The sequence below is a fragment of the Cucurbita maxima genome, unplaced genomic scaffold, assembly GCF_002738345.1.
Source record: "Cucurbita maxima cultivar Rimu unplaced genomic scaffold, Cmax_1.0 Cma_Scf00033, whole genome shotgun sequence".
In the NCBI taxonomy this organism is placed as follows: domain Eukaryota; kingdom Viridiplantae; phylum Streptophyta; class Magnoliopsida; order Cucurbitales; family Cucurbitaceae; genus Cucurbita; species Cucurbita maxima.
This window is the reverse complement of record NW_019272049.1, coordinates 2,353,073-2,375,891: the sequence shown is the minus strand read 5'-3', so window position 1 is coordinate 2,375,891 and position 22,819 is coordinate 2,353,073. Positions and strand designations below refer to the sequence as shown.

The 22,819-nt window shown below is 37.9% G+C and overlaps 2 protein-coding genes and 2 long non-coding RNA genes across 4 annotated transcripts; 3 read left to right on the top strand and 1 right to left on the bottom strand.

Moving 5' to 3' along the window:
- The first annotated feature begins 827 nt into the window (after positions 1-827).
- Positions 828-21,885, top strand: LOC111467319. The gene is made up of 3 exons (XR_002714522.1): positions 828-840; positions 7,701-7,713; positions 21,772-21,885. It is a non-coding gene; the product is annotated as an uncharacterized LOC111467319 (long non-coding RNA).
- Positions 8,183-8,741, top strand: LOC111467305. Its single transcript, XR_002714504.1, has 2 exons — positions 8,183-8,283; positions 8,355-8,741. It is a non-coding gene; the product is annotated as an uncharacterized LOC111467305 (long non-coding RNA).
- On the top strand, positions 10,036-15,058 carry LOC111467223 (serine/threonine-protein kinase SRK2A-like). The gene is made up of 9 exons (XM_023112051.1): positions 10,036-10,405; positions 10,579-10,653; positions 10,802-10,903; positions 11,426-11,479; positions 11,554-11,646; positions 11,724-11,816; positions 12,101-12,205; positions 12,284-12,382; positions 14,363-15,058. Exons 1-9 carry the CDS (start codon positions 10,286-10,288, stop codon positions 14,699-14,701), a joined length of 1,080 nt encoding a protein of 359 aa, XP_022967819.1. The 5' UTR covers positions 10,036-10,285; the 3' UTR covers positions 14,702-15,058.
- Positions 15,977-22,812, bottom strand: LOC111467208 (uncharacterized protein At4g37920). The gene is made up of 6 exons (XM_023112034.1): positions 22,564-22,812; positions 20,644-20,921; positions 20,380-20,545; positions 18,749-18,993; positions 17,513-17,700; positions 15,977-16,332 (listed from the first exon to the last, which is right to left on the bottom strand). The coding sequence occupies exons 1-6, from the start codon at positions 22,757-22,759 to the stop codon at positions 16,107-16,109; spliced, it is 1,299 nt and encodes a 432-aa protein (XP_022967802.1). The 5' UTR covers positions 22,760-22,812; the 3' UTR covers positions 15,977-16,106.
- Between the last annotated feature and the right edge of the window lie 7 nt (positions 22,813-22,819).

Here is a 22,819-nt window from a genome sequence, read left to right as displayed (position 1 = left end):
GCTCTCCACATACTTTCTCATGGAAAGGGTCTTCTATTTTGCTTTCCCAATAGATAATCTTGGAATAATAAATTAGAACATACCAGTTCTTGCTAGCCATGAACCATCTGCTTGTGCTTGTAGTGCGAGAGATTTTCCAAAATTGTGTATAGGAGTGTGAAAACATTGTTCCTTCTAAGATTGAATCTTGGCAAGAAGGATAAACATTTTGTCTCAATGATAAGATCTCTAGTGATACACCTTACTCCTGTTATCACGAAATATGATAGTCAAGCCTTTCTCCTACAATTGACCAATGCTCAAGAGGTTATTTTTCAATTCAGAAACATAAAATACCTCTGTGATAACCTGGGAGACGTTATTAACTTGGAGCTGAATGCACCCTTTTCCTGTCACACCAATGCTGGAGTTGTCACCTAGCTTTACATACTTGCGAAAGCCGTCATCTAGTTCTAAAAAGAATTCTTTAGTCTGCACATGTGTTTGCTGCAGCTTGAATCTAAGAACCATGCGGTTTCTTCTATTTCTTTTTCAACATGTGCCATAAGAAGCAATTATTTTGTTGTTACAGCTTCTGGAGCTTTAATTTCGGATAAACAACCTGATGATTTCTCCTTTTGTTCTACCTTCTCTTCAACATATGCCACGAGAAGTAGCGGTTCATAAGTTTCTGCAAAATGAGTCTATGATTCCTTTCCCTTATTCTTCTTGGGACATTCATATTAAAAATGACCAAGGTCATGATAATAAAAACACTTCACAAGAGTTTTGTTAAAACCTGGTCTCTCACGTCCTCGTCCTTTACCTCGAAATGTGCCACCTACACGATTTATTCTCCCTGTACTGCTCTTCCAAAATATGTATTTGCATACGTTGTTCATGAACCAATATACTACTCTATGCAATTCATCAATGGTGATGATGTCCAAATCGTTGGATTATTCAATGGAGCAAGTCACTTAATCGAACTTTGAAGTCATGGAGTGCATAGTTTTCTCAATAATGCTAACATCATTCATCTTTTCACCATGAACATGCATTTTATTAGCCATGGTGAGAGTACGAGGAAAAATTAATAAAAAACAGTCTCACCTTCCTTCATATGAAGAGTCTCAAAGTCCTTGAGAGAGTAGTTGTGCTCATTTCACCTTTGTATTCCTTGGAATTTTTCTTCATTGAATTCCAAATTTCTTTTGAAGTTTCTTTATCCAAAATAATCTCTAGAATTGAGCGATCGATGAACTGGAAAAGGTAGTTCTGAGCTCTTAACTCATTCAATTTCTGATCTGCTACCTCCTTCTATTCATTTGAGTAAGCAGATAGTAGTGATCAACAAATTTTGGTAATGCTGTTTGAACAAAACTGCCTTCAGTAGTCATCTTTAGCTGCAGCTGAAAGAGACAAGGCTCTGATACCATGTTAGGAATCCGGCTCTCCACAATGGTATTATATTGTCAACTTTGAATATAAGCTCTCATGGCTTTTCTTTGGGCTTTCCCAAAAGACCTCATACCAATGGGATGTATTCCTTACTTATAAACCCATGATCATTCCCTGGACTTCCTCCCAACAATCCTCAACAATCTTCCCCTCGAACAAAGTACACTATAGAACCTCTCCTCGCTTTCGCAGATGTAGTCCTACAAGCTTACATTGGAAATCGAGTTATAAAAATTTGGTTCTGTGACTATTTGATTTTTTTACTTTTGAAAATTAGCTTTTTGAATACTAATTTCACTTCTTTTGTGTTAAACACGTGTTTTTTTATTTTAAAATAAGTCAATTGTAAATTAATGAATTGAGATGAAATTTTATATTTGAAATATACTTTTCTTTATGAACTTAATCCAAACACATGACTTAACTATTTTAAGAAATACTACTAAGTGAGTCGAGTATTGGGATCAGTGAACGTAAATACATGCAATCAAGATTAGGGACCTATCATTTAAAACCATCGTAGAGGTAGTCTCTAGTTGAAAAAAATTGGATGTGTAGAACTTCCCTACACACGTGCAAGCGTGAGCCCACTAGGGGGCTCGCACACCCCCTAGGCTCATCATTGTCGGGCTAGCTGGCTATAGCCAAACGTTCGGAGGTACAACAAACCCTCGAATATCATGCAAGGCATGATCATATCATTATTATCATAGTGTATGCGTACGTACTCATCATCATAAAATGGGAAGTTTCTCGATGTAAATGAACATACAATATGCATGAGGTCCCTATAACTTTTATCTTAAATCAGTCATATGTATAAGTTTTCACGCATTCATCAATTATAACATCATTGAGGGGTTATGTATCAAAAAACTCTTCATCATAATGCAACGCGACATTTCATACATGCATATCACTAAATTTAACTATGGTCCATGTGTTAGAGTTCATGCGGACATTAGACACTTTTGCATGATTAGAGGTTGTGGAGAGATGAGATCTGTTGTTGTTTTTGTTGCTGCTGCTATTATTATTATTATTTATTAATTAACTTATCTTATTTATTTATTTACTTTTCATTCTTAACTGTATTACATGAACGTGGTGAAATGGAAATGACCGGAAAAATCCAAAACCCAAATCCAAACTATGTCTAGAAAACTAAGTTAAAAGAGCTAGAGATATATGAAGAAAGAAATATATGAAAAAGCATCACAAAATATGATTGAGATAATAAACAAGAATTTATAGTTGACAATATTCGCTAAAATCACCCCACTTCCATGGCAGTAAAGTTTTCTATTTATAATTATTTAGAGAATCAAATAAATTACCAAAGATATAAAAAGAGTAATAAATGGATACAATATATTTGTTTATACTAAAGGGAAAATATGATACCTATGGTAATGTAGAAGGCAAATATCTATATATTTGCTTTTAATAAAATATCAAATATGATCTTTCTAGTAAACTATAATTCAGTACTAAATATTTTTAACACCCCCGCAAGCTGAGCGTTGGATTTGAACGAACGTGAAACTTGAATTTGAAATATTCAAAGAGAGGCCGAGAAACACTTTTTGTGAAGATGTCAGCAACCTGGTTCGAAGGAGACGTTTGGGTTGGGTGGCATAGTGTTTTCTTCGCCATCGAAAATTGCAGCGGGATCATCGGACAGTAGCGATGCTATCTTGGCTCCGAAGAAAATATGTCTAACCCACGAAGTAGGAGGGAAACCTAGATGAAGAAGGAGAATAGAGGGAAAGGGTCATTTTAAGGGCTTTGGTTAAGTTGTGAATAAAACAAAAAAAAGTAAGAGAATGGAAAACCCCCTACGAATTTCATGGGGAGTGGACTATAGAGACGCAAGATCGAGGCTTCAGAATTAAGATAGTAATTGAGAAAAGGGCAAGAGATAGAGAGAGAGAGAGGGTTTGAAGGCGTTTAGGAAGAAGAGATGAAGAAGAGGGCAGAAACTCAGAATGTGGATTCTAGGTGTATTTTAGACGGAGAAAGAAAGAGAGGGGCAAAGACTGGAGTGGGGTCTACGTCTTGTGGACTGGTTTGCTATCAAACAAATGAGCACTAGTAAGAATATCTCATGCATATTTTAACTGACTAATAAAGTGATCGTCAAGAGTGGGTGAAGAGCCACAATGATAGATCCAGAGACAGCGATTTTATTCATAGCACCACCATTACTAGGAGTGGAGGCTGGTGATAGAACAGTTGGCGGAGCCAGTGGAGAAGCAGCCGACGCCATAGCAGGTAATGAAGTTCCAATGGAGGGAGAGGGAGCCACGTCCCCCAGAGTAAAGGACAAAGACGGTGTTGAAGCCGAAAGAGTTGCCACACTGGGTGAAAGAGACGATTTTAGCGAGGAGGCCAGCGGTGACTTTGTTGGCAAAGAGGCCAGTGCGGTGCCCGAATTCCGAAGGTAAATCTCTGCAAAAGGTCAATGGGCTTGTCAAGATTCCGTATATTTCCAATGAGAATGCTGATGAGGATCATGAGGTTAGGATTTTTGTGAAGGATGAACGGTCGATTGGGAAGAAAATAAGAGAGGTTATGTTGGCTAAAGGGGAATCAATGAAGAAGGTGAGGTTGTATGTACAGAGTATGGTGAAGGGTGATTTGGAGGTCAAAAGGGCGGAACCGAAAAGTAATCAATCGGTTTCGCCTGCGGCAGCCATGTAGACTGCCCCTACAGCGTCAAAACCAAGAGTGGTGGTGGAAAAGAAGATGAGTAAAGGATTAAGAAGCCATTGAAAATAAAGAATGGGGTTGCTAAACCAAAAGGGCTCTGATACCATGAGAATATTTTCTAAAACCACCCACTAGAGAAAGTTCTCTATTTATAATTATTTAGAGAATCAAATAAATTACCAAAGATATGAAAATAGCAATAAATGGATACAATATATTTCTATGTATAAGGGCAAATATGATACTTATGGTAAGCTCTAAGATATTTACCTCTAATAAAAGATCAAATATGATATAAGAGATACAATGTTCATACAGTAGCTCGAGGGTTCTCTCAACAATATAGAATAGACTCGATGAAACATTTAGTCTAATGGTAAAGATCATTACCATATGGATCCTGCTAGCATTTACGGTAAGTAATGACTGAAAATTATGACCGATGGTTGTGAAGAATAGTTTTTGCATGGAGAATAGTTTTTGCATGGAGAGTTAGACAGAGAGATCAACATAGACCAACCAAAGGGATTTGAAAAGGAAGTTGCAGTCATTCATTGGTACATGCAAAATCCAAAGAAGCCTCATGCAAAGTCCAACGAAACTGTAGGGAACGCTCAAATTTGATGAATTTGACACATATGCTTAGTTAAAATACAAAAACTTAAAACACTTTCATTTACGGACCATTTTCGAGTCATTTTCTATAGGTGTTAATATTGACACTTTTTTTCTTCTTTAAGATGAGGGTCATTCACTTGTTCAGAAAAGTTGTTTTCTCGTTTTAATATCGAACCATGTCCACACAAGATTGTACTAAGCATAAAATAAAGAAGAAGAAAAAAACATTTACTCATGTCTATTAGACATCACAACCTCAACTCTATCGAGAATACCCTAATGGAGGCGCTTAAATAATTATGTAAAAAACTAAGTTTCTTTCAATATTTTTCAACGAAATTGTAAGAAATGCTCAAATTTGATGAATATGACACATATGTTTAGTAAAAGTACGAAAATAAATATTTTCATTTTCAGGCCATTGTTGAGTCATTTTTATATAGGTGTTAACACTGACACTCTTTTTCCTCTTTGAGACGAGGGTCATTAACTTATTTAAAAAAGTTATTTTCTCGTTTTAGTATCAGACCATATATACTAAAGATTGTCCTAATTGTAAAATACGGAAGAAAAAAACATATACTCGTGTCTATAAGACCTCACAACCTAAACACTTTCAAGAAGACCCAAATTGAGGCACTTAAATCGTTAGGTGAAAATACTAAGTTTCTTTCAATATTTTTGAACGAAACTCTAAGGTACACTCAAATTTTATAAATTTGAAACATATGTTTAGTTACAATACCAAACTTAAACACTTTCATTTTCAGGCTATTGTTGAGTTATTTTACATACGGGTTAACCTTTACGCTTTTTTTTTTTTCCTCCTTGAGATGAGGGCCAATAACTTGTTCAAAAACGTTGTTTTCTCGTTTTAGTATCATACCATATCTCGTTTTGTTAAAGATCACGTATTTGTTTAGATTGTTGTATCTGATTAAATCTACTCATAGTTAGGAGTTAGATTTATTTTTTATTTGAATTAATTTGATTAAGTTTTTGAATATCTATGTGTATTCTCTCTATATATAAAACATTCTTGCTCTTTGTAATATAATTTTCCCATCAACCCTTCAATCACTTCTTTTTCACTAACAATTGGTATCAGAGCTATCTCCTTAAGGAATCTGGGAGGAGATCAAAATAGAAGGAGAATCCATTTTTTCACCTGTTGCACCACCTGTCTTCGATGGGGGACAATTATCAAATGTGGGCAGTTTGTATGGAGACTTATCTGGAGGCTTTGGATCTTTGGGAAGCAACATAAGAGGATTACGAGGTCACTCTACTTCCAGCAAATCCTACTGTAGCACAAATCAAAGTACAGAAGGACAAGAAGACAAGAAAATCAAAGGCAAAAGCTTGCCTATTTGCAGCAGTATCTCAGATGATCTTCATGCGAATAGTGTCCCTTAAAACAGAAAAACGAAATCTGAGATTATCCCAAGGTTGAATATGAAGGAGATGAGAGGATTCGTGGAATGAAAGTTCTGAATTTGATTAGGGATTTCGAGTTGCAGAAGATGGAGTCTGAGTCGGTGAAAGAGTACTCTGACAGACTTCTCAGCATTGCCAACAATGTGAGATTGCTTGGTTTATGTTAAATGATTCCATGATCTTTGAAAAGTGGCTAGTCACTATTCCAAAGAAGTTTGAAGCCACCATTACTACTCTAGAGAACACCAAACACCTGTCAAAGATTTCTCTTATAGAGCTCTTGAATGTTTTACAAGCACAAGAGAAAAGGAGGTCTATGAGGCAAGAAGGGGTGATTGAAGGTGCATGTCAAGCATCAAGACAATAGTAGGTATAAAAACAAGAAAAATTTCAAAAACCAATCGACGAATGGAGATTCATCTGCCAATTTTCGAGCCATTTTCGAATCATTTTCTATATGAGTTAACATTGACATTTTTTTCCTCTTTGGGACGAGGGTCATTAACTTATTCAGAAAAGTTGTTTTCTCGTTTTAGTATCATATCATATCCACTAAAGATTGTCCTAAGCATAAAATAAGGAATAAGAAAAAAAAACATTTACTCATGTCTATAAGACCTCACAACCTCAACTCTGTCGAGAACACCCTAGCGAAGGCACTTTAATCATTATGTGAATAAACTAAGATTCTTTCAATATTTTTCAATGAAAATGTAAGAAACGCTCAAATTTGATGAATTTGACACATGTGTTTAGTTAAAATATGAAACTTAAACACTTTCATTGTCGGGTCATTTTTTAGTCATTTTCCATACGTATTAGTATTGACATTTTTTTCCTCTTTGGGACGAGGGTCACTAACTCGTTCAGAAAAGTTGTTTTCTCGTTTTAGTATCATACTATATCTACTAAATATTGTCCTAAGCATAAAAAAAGTAAGAAAAAACATGTACTCATGTCTATAAGACCTCACAACCTCAACTCTGTTGAGAACACCCTAATAGAGGTATTTAAATCATTATGTGAAAACACTAAGTTTCTTTCCATATTTTTCAACAAACATCACGGACAGTGGAGAGACCAACAACGACAGCAATAACTTCCCCAATGAGAAAGGGTAGGAGAAAGAGAAGTTATTGATCGGCTACTTTCCAAGCCAAATATTTGGTGTTGGGTATTGAGGAGGTTGCTGGTTTAAACTGAGGTGGTAGAACTAAAGTTCCATCAACGTGGCTCAACATATCTTAACTCCCAAATAGAGTGAGAAATTGTCTTTTCCAAAGAATAATTGGAAGAAGAAAGCTTGACGGTGACAATATGGATCAGAGTATTGAAAGGAAGAAGATGAGAAGAGAATTCGGAAGCCATACAGAACAAAAGATGGAGGTTTCTAAATTAGATGAGCTCTAATACCATGAGAATATTTGTTAAAAACCACCACATCTAGCGATGAGAATTTTCCATATATATATAAGATCAAATAGATTACAAAGAATATGGAAAAGAGTAATAAAAGAATATATTAAATCGTAATCAAAGGCTAAATATCCTCAACAATACAATATATTAACCTACAATCAAAGGTCAAATATGATACATATGCCAAACTGTAATGGAATGCCTAATATCTTCAAGACCAGTGTCTCCATGTCTATTTCTCCGTTCATCTTCTTTCTTCTTTTGTTTCATCTACATCGAATATACGAGTTATACAATCCTAACCGTCGAAACTATCTTTCAAATTCGGTACGAAAAGCACACAATTCCCTTTGTTTTTTCTTGAGGGAATTTGCAAGAAATCTATAAAATTATCTTCATTTTTTGTGGAAAAGTTTACCCTAATTTCATGCATGTGTTCATACGTTCTTCAAATGCATCCATTGAACCTAGTGAGGCTAAACCTTCCATTTATTGCATTCATCCCCTGATTTAGTTACCTTATATAAGAACACCCCAACTATATAAGCCTTTTGCTTGAAAGAAACTCAACCATAACCATAGTCATGGCTCGAAAGTTGTGTACTAAACTCGCTTTCTTAGCTGCGATCATCTTGTTCATACCCGAGTTTGGTTCAGGTAGAAGCTCTCACCTTATAAGTAATTACAGCCAAAAATAGTTGTTTAAAGTGTTGGTTTATACTGTGCAGTGAATGGCATGCCGTTGGGCTTAAAACCAAGCTCTCTGATACACATCACATGCAGTTCCTCAAGTGATTGCGGTGACCCTACCCATTGTTATTGTGATACTCATTTGTGCTTTTGCCGATCATTCAACAGCCCCTTCGCCTTCACCTCACCTCCAAAACTTCCCTTACAAGACGACAACAACAACTAATCAGCTTTATGATGGGGATTTGCATGCCGGCGCTGTTAAAATAAGTAAGAGTATGACACAAGTTTGAATACTACTTGTGTATACCTACTCGTAGATGTATTCCTACGAGCTTATATTGAAAATCGTGTTATAAAAATTATGTTCGATAACTATTTTATTTTATTTTATTTACTTTTGAAAATTAGCTTTTTGAACACTAGTTTCACCTCCCAAGTATTATCAAGTGCATTTGTCGTGTTATGCACGTGTATTTCTTATTCTAAAATAAGTTAGCTTTAAATTAATGGAGTAGAGTATTTGAAGTAGGGGTGTTCGTGGGTTGGGTTGGAATATTTTTTAGACCCAACCCAAGTGCTCGGAATGTAAATTTTTTAACCAAAACATCTCTTATTAAATAATCAACTCAATCCAAGCATAATCTTCAGGATTGGATTGTTTGAGCCATTTATTCAAATTATTGTTTTAAATAAAAATATAATGTTAGTTCATTGATCGACTCCTTTCTACGCCATATATGTGGTGTTGAGTGTTGAGGAAGTTGCTCATTCAACCGAGTACAGCCTGTCTCGATTAGTAGACAAGTGATTGCTATAACCCTAAGGTGTGTCGTTGTGTGCTTCATTTGTGGCTCACTCATTCAGCTCACCTCAAAAACTTCCTTTACGAGACACCAACAAATGTGGCCATCAACAGCAACTAAGCAGCTTTATGAGAGATTTTGAAGTTTTGTGCATGTCACCCGGGATTTGCATGCCGAGATTATGACACATTTAAGAATGTGTTATTTCGATCTCTCAAACTCTCGTGAGTTTGTTTTTGGTTTTCTCAAAATACCTCGTTTCAATGGAGATGATCATCTTCTTAATTAGCCGACGTGAGACTCCCCATCAATAATTCTCAGCAATTCTCTCCTCCAACAAAGTATACTAATGGAGCAGCCCTCCAATAGTTTTCCCTTAATTGAGGCTCGACTCCTTTCTCCGAAGCCCTTGAACAAAGTACACATTTTGTTCGACACTTAAAATCACTTTTTTACTACACTTTTGAGGCGGATAAACACATAACTCTGATACCAAGTTAGGAATCATGAACTTCTACAGTAGTATGGTATTGTCTTCCTACGAGTTTATATTGAAAAGTTTGACTTGAGATGCAATTTTGTATTTGAAGTATATTTTTTTTAGAGGGGTTCGTGGGTTGTATTGAAACATTTTTTAGACTCAACTTAATTGTTCCTAAATTTTTTCAACCCAAACAACTCTTATTAAATAATGAACCCAACCCAATCCAACCCAACAATAAATTTTTCAATTCATTTTTGTTTGGAATAAAAGTTAAAAAAATTTAAGAGTTGGATGCAAGATAAGTAATAAATAAATAAATATATAATGGATTTTGAGCGTAGAAAAATGGAGGAATCCAATATGAGAGAGAAGAAGAAGAAAGGAAGAGACAAGGAATGATTGGTATCGTAGCCTCCATGAAAGACATTCATTCTCATTCTCCTTTGTAATTCCTTCTTTTACATGTGATTTAGCGTAATGCCTCTCCTTCTCTCTCTCGTTTATGGCTTCTCCCTGACCCCACCACTATATATGGAGGAACCCATTTTGCTTTTTGGATCTGATCCCTACCATTTTTAGCTCTTCTTTACCACCCTCTCAATTCCCTTCCATTTTCCCCTTCTTTTTTTCTCTCCTTTTTGGCTTCTGCCTCGCTCTGTTCTTCCATTCTGCAGCTCTGATGGACAAATACGAGATCGTTAAGGATCTGGGCGCTGGCAATTTCGGCGTTGCCAGACTCCTCCGCCACAAGGAAACCAAAGAGCTTGTTGCCATGAAGTACATAGAGCGCGGTCACAAGGTTTCTTCTTCTTCTCTTCATTTTCCACAGGAAATTATACGAATCTTCTGTTTCAAGGAATTTGGGGATTTTGATTTATCTCAGCCTTGTTCTCTATGGCTTCTTGAATTGGGGGATTTTGATCATTTAAGACGATTTGTGGCTGTTTCTTTCTGTTTTGATTGTATTGACAGATAGATGAGAATGTGGCTAGAGAGATTATAAACCATCGATCGCTTCGGCATCCCAATATCATTCGTTTCAAGGAGGCAAGTTCTTACCCTTTTAAGATTTCTGTAATCTAATATCATGCAATTGCCAAAATTTTGTTTCTATGAATTAAGAACGTCATGAAGCTGTTAAATGCATCAAGTTTTGGATTAAGAAATAGATTTGAAGTTGGTTTATGATTTGCAGGTTGTTTTGACACCAACGCATTTGGCTATAGTGATGGAATATGCTGCTGGAGGAGAGCTGTTTGAAAGAATTTGTAATGCTGGCCGTTTCAGTGAAGATGAGGTCTCCTTATCCTCTTTTTTTTTTTTTTTTTTTTTTTTTTTTTTTTTTTTTTTTTTTTTTTTTTTTTTTTTTTATACTCCACAATGGTATGATATTGTCCACTTTAAGCATAAGCTCTCGTGGCTTTGCTTTGGGCTTCCCCAAAAGGCCTCATATCAATGGAGATGTATTCTTTACTTATAGACTATCATTCCCTAAATTAGCCAACGTGGGACTCCCTCCCAACAATCGTCCCCTCGAACAAAGTTAAATATAGAGCCTCCCCTGAGGCCTATGGAGCCCTCAAACAGCCTCCTTTTAATCGAGGCTCGACTCCTTCTCTGGAGTCCTCGAGCAACCTCGAACAAAGTACACCCTTTGCTCGACACTTGAGTCACTTTTGACTACACCTTCGAGGCTTACAACTTCTTTGTTTGACATTTTGAGGATTCTATTACATGGCTAATTTAAGGGCATGGCTCTGCTACCATGTTAGGAATCACGATTTCTTTGTTTGACATTTTGCCCTATTTCATTTTACAGGCTAGATATTTCTTCCAGCAGCTAATTTCTGGTGTCAACTATTGCCATTCAATGGTAAAATCCAATGAAGATTGTGTAGTTTCTGGTTAAAAAATCAAGTTCGCTTTCTAATTGATTTCACTTTGCAGCAAATATGTCATAGAGATCTTAAGCTAGAAAATACACTTTTAGATGGAAGCACCGCACCTCGCTTGAAGATATGTGACTTTGGTTACTCCAAGGTTTGTGAAAATCCAAAGCTGCTTGTCCATTTCTTTTTGGTGTATATTTCTAACCAACTTATCATCTTTTTGTTCAGTCATCCTTGCTGCATTCAAGACCAAAATCAACTGTTGGTACTCCAGCATATATAGCACCAGAAGTTCTTTCTCGAAGAGAGTACGATGGCAAGGTGCTTATGAACCTGATGATATCATATTGGTGAAAACTTAGCTACGTCCAACATCCATGGTTTCACATCCATGGTTTTTTTTTACACATGGTTTCACGTCCATTTCAATTGAGCAATGACTCTCATAGATAATAAGTTAGTAACCATGATAAAGTTTAGTTTTTCTAATAAATGGTAAGATACTTATTGGTAGAAGAAGAATTAATGGATATCCTTTCTTTTCAAATGCAGCAGCTTTCTTTTTTTCTTCTTCTTTAAATTGAATTTTGTTATCCTGTTTTTAGATGGCAGATGTGTGGTCATGTGGAGTAACTCTTTACGTCATGTTGGTTGGTGCATACCCTTTCGAGGATCAGGAGGATCCTAAAAATTTTAGGAAAACGATTCAGGTATAACCCTTCCCAACAATGCCACTTTTGAAAGAAAAGTAGTTCATCTTTTTTATTATTTCATCTTTTATTTGGCAGCGTATTATGGCTGTTCAGTACAAAATTCCAGACTATGTTCATATATCTCAAGACTGTCGACACCTTCTCTCTCGAATTTTTGTCCCTAATCCATCAAGGGTAAGTTTGATTGACAAGTTTATGTGCAATGTCTATGCATTATATTTGTAGTTTATACAGAATATTATGTTTATCTAAGGAAATCTAACAAACTATACCGACTTTGGTTGATGCATTGCTAACTGTATGTTTGTGGAAAGCTATTTACTCTCCGTTAGCTCATTTCATACTTTATCTCCCCTGCTGAAGTGATGTTTATTTCACCATACAATCCACTAGTTCACAACGAAGTACGTTCTAAGCCTTTTTTTCCTGCCTTGGTGTTGCCCTCTTTTCATGACATTTTATGAGACTGATTTTTGATAAAATTATAGTCTCGGTCGATTGATATGAGTTACAATGTACGAAGTGCAGATATCTTAGATTAAGTAACGTGTTTGTTTACGATATGTATTAGAAATTCTAACATTTGATACTTGTCAAACACACATATTAATCACTCCAACACTTCTCTCTCTCTCTTCAGTTTGTTGTATGTTGGCACTATGGTTGTAGCTTTCTTCACGTGAGATCCCACATCGGTTGGAGAGGGGAACGAACCATTCCTTATAAGGTTGTGGAAACCTCTTCCTTGTAGATGCGTTTTAAAATCGTGAGGATAACGGTGATACGTAACGGGCTAAAGCGGTTCATATCTGCTAGCGGTGGGCTTGGGCTATTACAAATAGTATCAGAGCCAGACACGGGGTGGTGTGCCAGCGAGGACACTGGGCCCCCAAGGAGGGTGGATAGTGAGATCTCGCATCGGTTGGAGAGAGGAACAAAGCATTCTTTATTAGGGTGTGGAAACCTCTCCCTTGTAGACGAGTTTCAAAACTGTGTGGCTGACGACGATACATAACAGGCCAAAGCGGACAATATTTGCTAGCGATGGGTTTGGCCTGTTACACTTAACTTATGTTTGGAATGATGAAGAGGTTAGTAATTCAAAAGTGAAGTGTAAAAAACACATATACCATTGATTCAGATAAAAGAGAGAAGAATAGGAAAGTATTCTACTCACAGGAAGAAGTTATTCCAACATTTTTTAGATGTCTTTGGTCCATTTGGTAGTTCCACAAACAAAGCCTCTGGATGGCTTGATAATCACTCCTCTGAATCTTCAGATCTTCAAGAAGACAAGATTTGAAACTGGTTTTTGTTGGATCCAAAAGATAACCAGCAAAAGAGTTCTTGCTGATTTTCTAAGTTTTTAACAAAGAAATGTAGAAGAGTTCAATATGTTTAGTAGAAGGAAACCTTGAAGGATAGAGAGAAATGGTGTAAATGGTAAGAAGATTCTTTGCAGATAGCTTTTGTTTGAATTCTGTGGCCATCCTTTGCTAGCACCCAAGAGGGTTTTTCCTGGGCGATAGCATTTTTTGGGTTTCGTCATCCTCCCACTCGTCGAGAGTCTTTGGAGGTGGTGAACCTTCTTTCTTGGTTTTGCACTTGCAGTAGGAGGAGGATCCTAATTATCTCGTGTGGTTGGCAGTTTTCTTATTTGCTTACTTCCTCTAGAGTCAGTGTTTTAGTTTGTTTTGCGGTGTTGGGGTGCGTAATAGGGATGTTAGTCTTTATTTGTGGAGATCGTGACGAACTCGCCTTTTCGTAATAAGGGGAGGGAGGGTCTTGTGGCAGCCTTGTTGTTTTGCTTTCTTGTGGGCAGTGGATTGAGAGAAACAGTAGAATTCTTAGTGTGGAGAGGTCCTTAGAGAGGTTTGGGAGAGGTGAGGTGCCCAACTCTTCACAAATGATTGTAAACATAACTGAGGGTAGATCAAGATGACCAATACATTTGTTGTTTACTCCACATATTTATATAACTTACATTTCAGGTTTGTGGGAGTAGCCGAGGTCGAATATTTGACTTCCCAACTTTTCGTTCATGTTTCGAATCTTCAGTTTTCATATCGTTGTGTTGCACTATAGGGACATCCCGACGACTTTTTTATACACGTTTTTAATATTGAGTACCTCTACATTTGTATGGTTCAACAGAGAATTTCTTTAATGGAGATTAAGAATCATCCATGGTTCTTGAAGAACTTGCCAAGAGAACTGACCGAATCGGCTCAAGCAGCATATTACAAGAGAGACAACCCGAGCTTCTCCCTCCAAACTGTGGATGAAATTATGAAAATTGTGGGGGAGGCTAGAAACCCACCGCCATCGTCAAAACCCGTCAAAGGTTTTGGATGGGCAACCGAAGAAGAAGAAGACGAAGAAGGCAGTGAGGATGTCGATGGAAAGGTGGAAGAAGAGGAAGAGGAAGAAGAAGACGAGTATGATAAGAGGGTGAAAGAAGTTCATGCAAGCGGAGAATTCTTGGTCAGTTAGAAGCGTGTATCTCTCCGGTTATTATTCATTCAGGTTTGTGTGCTTAGATTACTTCGTATGTTCTCGGCGTCGTACTCGTGTGTATAGTCTGTTAATATTTATTATAGCACACCACAGTCGTCTATTTTCGAAGGTCGAAGGTCGATGGTTTTCATATATAGTTTGGTGGTTTAGGGTCTGCTGTGCTTGTTGTGTTTAAGTCGATGGTTTTGCATTGACACTGTTTGTCAATGAAATGTATGATGGAGGAAGCTGTGTTATTGACATATAATTCAAAGTAGGTGGAAGGATTTTTGGTGTAAACCTTGTGCTTACTATAAATCATGATGAATGAAAGAATAGTTGCTACGGAATGAACTCAAGTTCGAAGCAGCTACATGGTTTCTGATGACTCGAAAAAATCGATCAATGCCATCCAACTCAACACATGGGTTAGTTCGGGTTAGGTTATGAAGCTGTTTGAGTTGTGTTTGATTCAGTGATAACGACATGATTTTAATCTTTTTGACTACTATTGGATAACATTTGGTTTCAAATGAAAGATTTTGATGTTGTGATTTTAATCTTTTTGACTATTATTGGATAACATTTGATTTCATGTTGAAAAACAACAATCACTCGTAAATGGTGAAATGACGGACAAAATAGAGAGAATGGAAAGGATTCTAGGATGACGACAAAATGACGACAAATTCTCGTTTTTGTATTAGGATGGAGATTGAGATTGTAGCCTTTGCCTCCATCTTCGACCCCGACCTTGCCTCATTCCATTCCTTGCTAATATATATATGTAACTTGAACAGAACTCAACCGATTAAGCAACCAAAAGATCAGGAGTACTCAACCTTCCTAAAATATACCAAAGTATATAGTTACTTCCTAAAATATACCAAAGTATATAGTTTATTTTCCCAGGTGGGTGAGCTCCACCATTGCTTAACATGTGCTTGTTTTCCCAAAAACAAGCATTACAAGTAGAATATAAGTAGAATTGACGTATTGTAATCAATCTCAGGAGAATGATTGAAATGAAAAGGTTACTATAACAGCCTAAGCTCAAGTCCACCACTAGTCGATATTGTCCGCTTTCCCTTCTGAGCTTCCCCTCAAAGTTTTTAAAACGCGTATAGGGAGAGGTTTTCACACTCTTATAAAGAATATTTTGTTCCCCTCTCCAACTGATGTGGGATCTCACAATTATGAACCTACAATGTTAACTAAAACTACAAACAGAAGAAAAAGCAATCTAACAATTGTAATAAGAAACAATCTAAGTTTAGCACAAAAAATATCGACAAAATTCTATTAAAAATAAAAGTCATATCGTGACACGAGTTACCTAACTTTGTAACTATTCTAATGATCCTAGTGTTGGGTAGATTACAAAAATGAGAGACACTTACAACTATATGGAAACTGCATTTGCAGAGACATGATTTGGTTTTGATTGAGGATTCTGCAACTCATTTTGTTCCAAATACTCAGTTTCAATGGTATCTTTGAGAATGAAAAGCCTTTGTATAACAATAGGCTGAGCCATTTTCCTTGCTTCTCTGATGTCTGTGTCTTCCTGGTTCAGATGGTATGAATCAAGCATGATCTTTATCCACTTATGCAGCTCTTTTGGAGTTCTGTTCCATTACAACACTTGTAAGTATTTAATTCTGTTATTTTGGTCGTCACTGTTATAAATCTCGACACTCGTCTAAGCTAACCGTATAGATGATTAGCTAAGACGAGCGTTGAGATGTAGTTTAGGCATGCATTAAGTGTTCCTTAGCATTACTCGCCTCAACTCGCCTATATGGCTTTCATCTATCTAAGAAACAAATGATACCAAAATAAAGAAAATAATTAAAACAACCACTTCCTAAAAGTATGATGATTTTGGCTCAAACTTCGAAGAAAAAGAGCCCATAGCACGACATTACTGTGGAGAATGTTCAAATATGTTTATTTCAACTCGAATTTTGAAGAAAATGAGCCTATAGCACTGTACGTACGGGCTTAAAACCCAAACCCTGAATAGTTCGTTTGAACCACTAAACTTGTGTAATGGTCTGAGGCCATCGTTGGTAGATATTGCCCATTTTGGCCTACTATTACGTATCGCCGTCAGTTTCACGATTTTAAAACGTGTTTGCAAGGGAGAGGTTTCCACACCCTTATAAGGAATGTTTTGTTCTCATCTCCAATTGATGTGGGATCTCACAACCCCCCCCCCCCCCCCCCCCCCCCCCCCCCCCCCCCCCCCCCCCCCCCCCCCCCCCCCCCCCCCCCCCCCCCCCCCCCCCCCCCCCCCCCCCCCTTGGGGTTTCAGCGTCCTTGTTGGCACACCGCCTGGTATCTAGCTCTGATATCATTTCTAACAGTCCAATCTCACTGCTAACAAATATGGTCCTTTTTGGGCTTTCCCTTCCAGACTTCCCCCTCAAGGTTTTAAAACGCGACTGCTCCTTATAAGGAATGCTTTGTTCCTCTCTCCAATCGATCTGAGATCTCACAATCCACCCCCTTGAGGGCCCAGCGTCCTCGCTAGCACACCGCCCAGTATCTGGCTCTAATACCATTTCTAACAGTCCAAGCCCACCGCCAACAAATATTGTCTTCTTTAGGCTTTCCCTTCCTTGCTTTCCCTCAAAAGTCTGCTTGGGAGAGGTTTTCACACCCTTATAAGGAATGCTTCGTTCCCCTCTTCAACCAAGGTGGGATCTCACAACTTAAGAGTTCAAAGACAAACCAAGTAGTAGGTAATTTTGAGGTGAACATGTAAAATGTTGATGGAAAATAATGTATATCAGAGCTACTCACGTGTAAATAGCATTTGGATCTTTTGGTTCACTTCCATCACCTGGGGCGAAGGCTGTTGCTAAAGCAGAAAATCGTTCTTCAGGATCTACGATGTTAAGCAAATGCTTTAATAGCTTTATTTCTTTAGGGGCCATGCTTCTTAGACCGCTCTTTGTGGCTTTGTATAAACGATACATTATTTCTTTCACCTACATTCACACAGAGAAAGACAGAGAAGGTGACACAATAGTTGCATTTAAAAGTGAAAGCTCGTTTCTCCGAACAAAAAAAAAATGTGTGCAACAAAGACAATTGACCGTCTCAGACATGACTAGTTTGAAAAACTCGGGCAAAACTAGGGTGGTGCGTGAAACAAAGACAATAGACTGTCTCATAAATGACTAGTTTGAAAAACTCAAGCAAAATTGGGGTGGGTGAAACAAAGACAATAGACCGCTTAGAAATGACTAATCTGAAAAACTCGAGCAAAAATGGGGTGATGTGTGAGACAAAGACAATAGACCACTCAAAAATGACTAATTTGAAAAACTCGAGCAAAACTGGGGTGGTGCATGAAACAAAGACAATAGACCGCTTAGAAATGACTAATTTGAAAAACTCGAGCAAAACTGGGGTGGTGTGTGAAACAAAGACAATAGACTGCTCAGAAATGACTACTTTGAAAACCTCGAGCAAATCTGGAGTGGTGCGTGAAACAAAGACAATAACCCATTCAGAAATAACTAGTTTGAAAAACTCGAACAAAACTGGGGTGGTGCATGAAACAAAGACAATAGACCGCTAAAAAAATGACTACTTCGAAAAACTCGAGCAAATTTGAGGTGGTAGCATGAAACAAAGACAATAGACTGTCTCAAAAATGACTAATTTGAAAAACCCGAGCAAAATTGGGGTGGTGCATGAATCAAAGACAATAGACCGTCTCATAAGTGACTAAATTGAAACACTCGAGCAAAACTGGGGTGGTGCATGAATCAAAGACAATACACCATCTCATAAATGAATAATTTAAAAAACTCAAACAACACTAGGGTGGTGCATAAAACAAAGACAATAGACCGTCTCAAAAATGACTAATTTGAAAAACTCGAGCAAAACTGGGGTGGTGCAGGGGGGTTACGTCCGAGAACTTCGAAGTTAACAACCAGCAAGTAATATTGTGAGCAAGGACATTGGCAATCCACTATAATATAATTGCTTCAAAGTAGTGAGAAAAGATTTAAATCTAAAGGTTACCTCATTCTTCATGGTTGTGGATTCTTTAGCAGAAGCCCAAGCACTGTTTATCAAAAGGATCAATGATGAATCAAGTTCCTTTGCCTTTGCAAGACTTGCAATCTTCTCACAAGCCACATCCAATGTGGGAGAATTCAGTATATCATCAAATTTGACCTGTGCTGAATCCAACGTCTCCACGTGCTCTAATGTTCGATCGTAAGCACTAACTGCAGACAGACATCTGGCTGCCAGTCGAGCCACCGCTGCTCAAATAGAAAAAATAATTAAGAGATTCTTCAAGATTAGAGTAACTCTATCTCCTAGACAACAGTGTGTATACATGATACAAACTTTTCCATTAATAATCGCAAAACTAATTTAGGGAAACAAAATATGAAGAACTATAACTTTTATTATTCCGCTCTAAAGTGAAAAAGCATGATGGAGCTGTTAGGAACCACGACCCTCCACAATGGTATGATATTGTCCACTTTGAGCATAAGCTCTTATGGCTTTGCTTTTGGTTTCCCCAAAAGGCCTCATACTAATGGAGATAGTTTTCCGTACTTATAAACTCATGATCTTCCTCTTAATTAGCAAATGTGGGACTACTCCTCTCAATAATCCTCAACAATCCTCCCTTCGAACAAAGTACACCTAGAGCGGCACTTGAGGCCTATGGAGCCCTCGAACAGCCTCCCTTTAATCGAGGTTCGACTCCTTCTCTGGAGTCCTCGAACAAAGTACACCCTTTGTTCAACACTTGAGTCACTTTTGATTACACTTTCGAGACCACTTTTGACTACACCTTCGAAACTCACAACTTCTTTATTCGACATTTGAGGATTCTATTGACTGGCTAAGTTAAGGGCAAGACTCTTATACTATATTAGGAATCACGAACCTCCACAATGGTATGATATTGTCCACTTTGAGCATAAGCTCTCATGACTTTGCTTTTGGTTTCCCGAAAAAGCCTCATACTAATGGAGATAGTGTTCCATACTTAATAACCCATGATCTTCCTCTTAATTAGCTAATGTGGGACTACTCTTAATAATCTTCAATAATCCTCCCCTCAAACAAAGTACACCATAGAGCCTCTCCTGAAGCCTATGTAGCCCTCGAACAGTCTCCCCTTAATCGCAGCTCGACTCCTCTGGAGCCCTTGAACAAAGTACACCCTTTGTTCAACACTTAAGTCACTTTTGACTACACCTTTGAGGCTCACAACTTATTTGTTCGACATTTGAGGATTCTATTGACATGGTTAAGTTAGGGCATGGCTCCGATACCTAATTAGGAATCACGAACCTCCACAATAGTATGATATCGTCTACTTTGAGCACAAGCTCTCATGATTTTGCTTTTGGCTTCTCCAAAAGACCTCATACTAATGGAGACAGTGTTTCATACTTATAAACCCATGATTTTCCTCTTAATTAGCCAATGTGGGACTACGGGAATTTATAATCCCGGCTAAACTACACGATTAAGTTTATCTAAATACTTTTAAAGATGGTTCAAAGATAAGGATGCATAAACATGAACTAAATCTGAGATCAAATCTAGACTGAATTTTTATGTGAGTCTTGGTTTAATCCAATGCCAAAGCTAAGATAAATCATTGAAAGTATTCAAACTATTACCATCATGATCTTCCAAACTGTCATGGGTTTCTGAAACCAAAGTAAGGAACTTAAAAAAATCCTCTGTGAACTCTTTGCGCCGCTTTGCAACTATCGCATTAATGTCGGTCGGGCTGTCCTGTAATTCCTTGAGAAGTTCACTGTGGATCTCCATTTCATCATCGATCTGTATATTGTCATCGGAAATGGTTTTCGTGAATAAAAATCATAGCACGAAAGTTTAAAGAACAAATGTAGAGGAAGAAGAAGAGGATAAGTACATACCCTTTTGACCCTTCTCCCAAGTGAAAGTAACTTCTCTTTCATAATTGGATCACTCTCCCAATCTGCTCGCCTTTGGCAATGACTGTAGAAGCTCTCCCTATACTTTTTCCACTCTTCCCTAAACACCAAAAGCTTCCTCCATTCTTTAGTTTTGGGCTTCTCATTCATGAAAATGTCAATTATTTTATCACAAAATTGAGAGATGGTATATCCTTCTGCAACTTCCATCTCTGTTTGCTCTTCCATTTCCGTTGTGGCTACATCGTTCGCTCGTGCACCTGAGAAGCAAGTTCTAGAACGATATTGAAACATAGAAGATAGAAGAACTACAAGATAAGCCAAGTACTCGAGGTACTTTGACCTCCCTCATTTTGAATAGTATCACTCAGGCCTAAACCAACTAACCAAATGTGTTGAGGATGGTTGGGAGGGAGTCTCACATTAGCTAATTAAGGGGATGATTATGAGTTTATAAGTAAGGAATATATCTCGGTTGGTATGAGGTCTTTTGGAGAAACCAAAAGAAAAATCATGAGAGTTTATGCTCAAAGTGGACAATATCATACCATTATGGAGAGTCGTGTTTCCTAACACATGGTATCAGAGTCATGCCCTTAACTTAGCTATGTCAATAGAATCCACAAGTGTCAAACAAAGAAGTTGCTAGCTTCAAAGGTGTAGTCAAAAGTGACTCAAGTGTCGAACAAAGGGTGTACTTTGTTCGAGAGCTCTAGAGAAAGGAGTCGAGCCTCAATTAAGGGGAGGTTGTTCGATGGCTACATAGGCCTTAGGGGAGGCTCTATGGTATACTTTGTTCGAAGGGAGGATTGTTGAGAATTGTTGGGAGGGAGTCTCACATTGGCTAATAAGGGAAGATCATGGGTTTATAAGCAAGGAATACATCTCCATTGGTACGAGACCTTTTGAGGAAACCAAAAGCAAAGCAGTGAGAGTTTATGCTCAAAGTGAACAATATCATATCATTCTGGAGAGTCGTGTTTCCTAACACGTTGTATCAAAGTCATGCCCTTAACTTAACCATGTCAAATAGAATCCTCAAGTGTCGAACAAACGGTATACTTTCTTCAAGAGCTCCAGAGAAAGGAGTCGAGCCTCAATTAAGAGGAGACTGTTCGAGGGCCACATATGCCTCAAGGGAGACTCTATGGTATACTTTGTTCAAGAGGAGGATTGTTGAGGATTGTTGGGAGGGAGTCTCACATTGGCTAGTTAAGGGGATAATCATGGGTTTATAAGTAAGGAATATATCTTCATTGGTATGAAGCCTTTTTGAGAAACCAAAAGCAAAGCCAAGAGAGGTTAGGCTCAAAATGGACAATATCATACCATTGTGGAGAGTCGTGCTTCCTAACACAATGCACACATTCATCCTTTCATACCCACTATTAATAACAAATCAGAATGACCATAACAACGTCCCGACCTTATTAATCAAATAGTATTCCTAATTCTATCTCAACCGCAGGTTAGAAACCACATCTCTCCACAATGGTAGGATATTATCCACTTTGAGCATAAGCTCTCATGGCTTTGCTTTTTGCTTTCCCAGAAGGCTTCATGCGAATGGAGATGTATTCCTTACTTATAAACTCATGATCGATCCCTTAATTAGCCGACATGACTCCTCTCCCAACAATCCTCAACACAACCTTCTTATTAGAATCCTGGGAACTCTGCAAGAGCCCAAGAAGCACCACACACACGCACAACTTAGTTTCTAGCCATTTATTCGATGATTTTCCAGTGTAAGAAAAGTTCGTGAGTGACGGTGGATACATTTCATAGGGTTTCAAAGATTAAAAACAAACGGATACGAATTCAGAAGCCCCAATTATCGTGAAAGAAAGGGCAAGAGGTGAACAGAAAACAAAACGGTAGTGAGAAAATTGGAGAACTCACTTGCGTTGAATTGCATTGGGGTTGGAACAGTAGCTGTCGCACGGTTGTCGGATTTGGAATTCTTCGGTGCTGGTTTGAAGGGTATAGCAGAGGAGATGGATGGAAGGGGATTTTGAGCGGCGGAGAAGCGGCGGAAGATGAATGTTCTGGTTGAGGAAATGGAGAGCTGAAAGGCCAACTGATTTGTGATAGCCATTGCCGGAAATTTTGAAAGAACGCACAGCTAAGGGAATGCTGTGGATGCTGGATGCTCGAA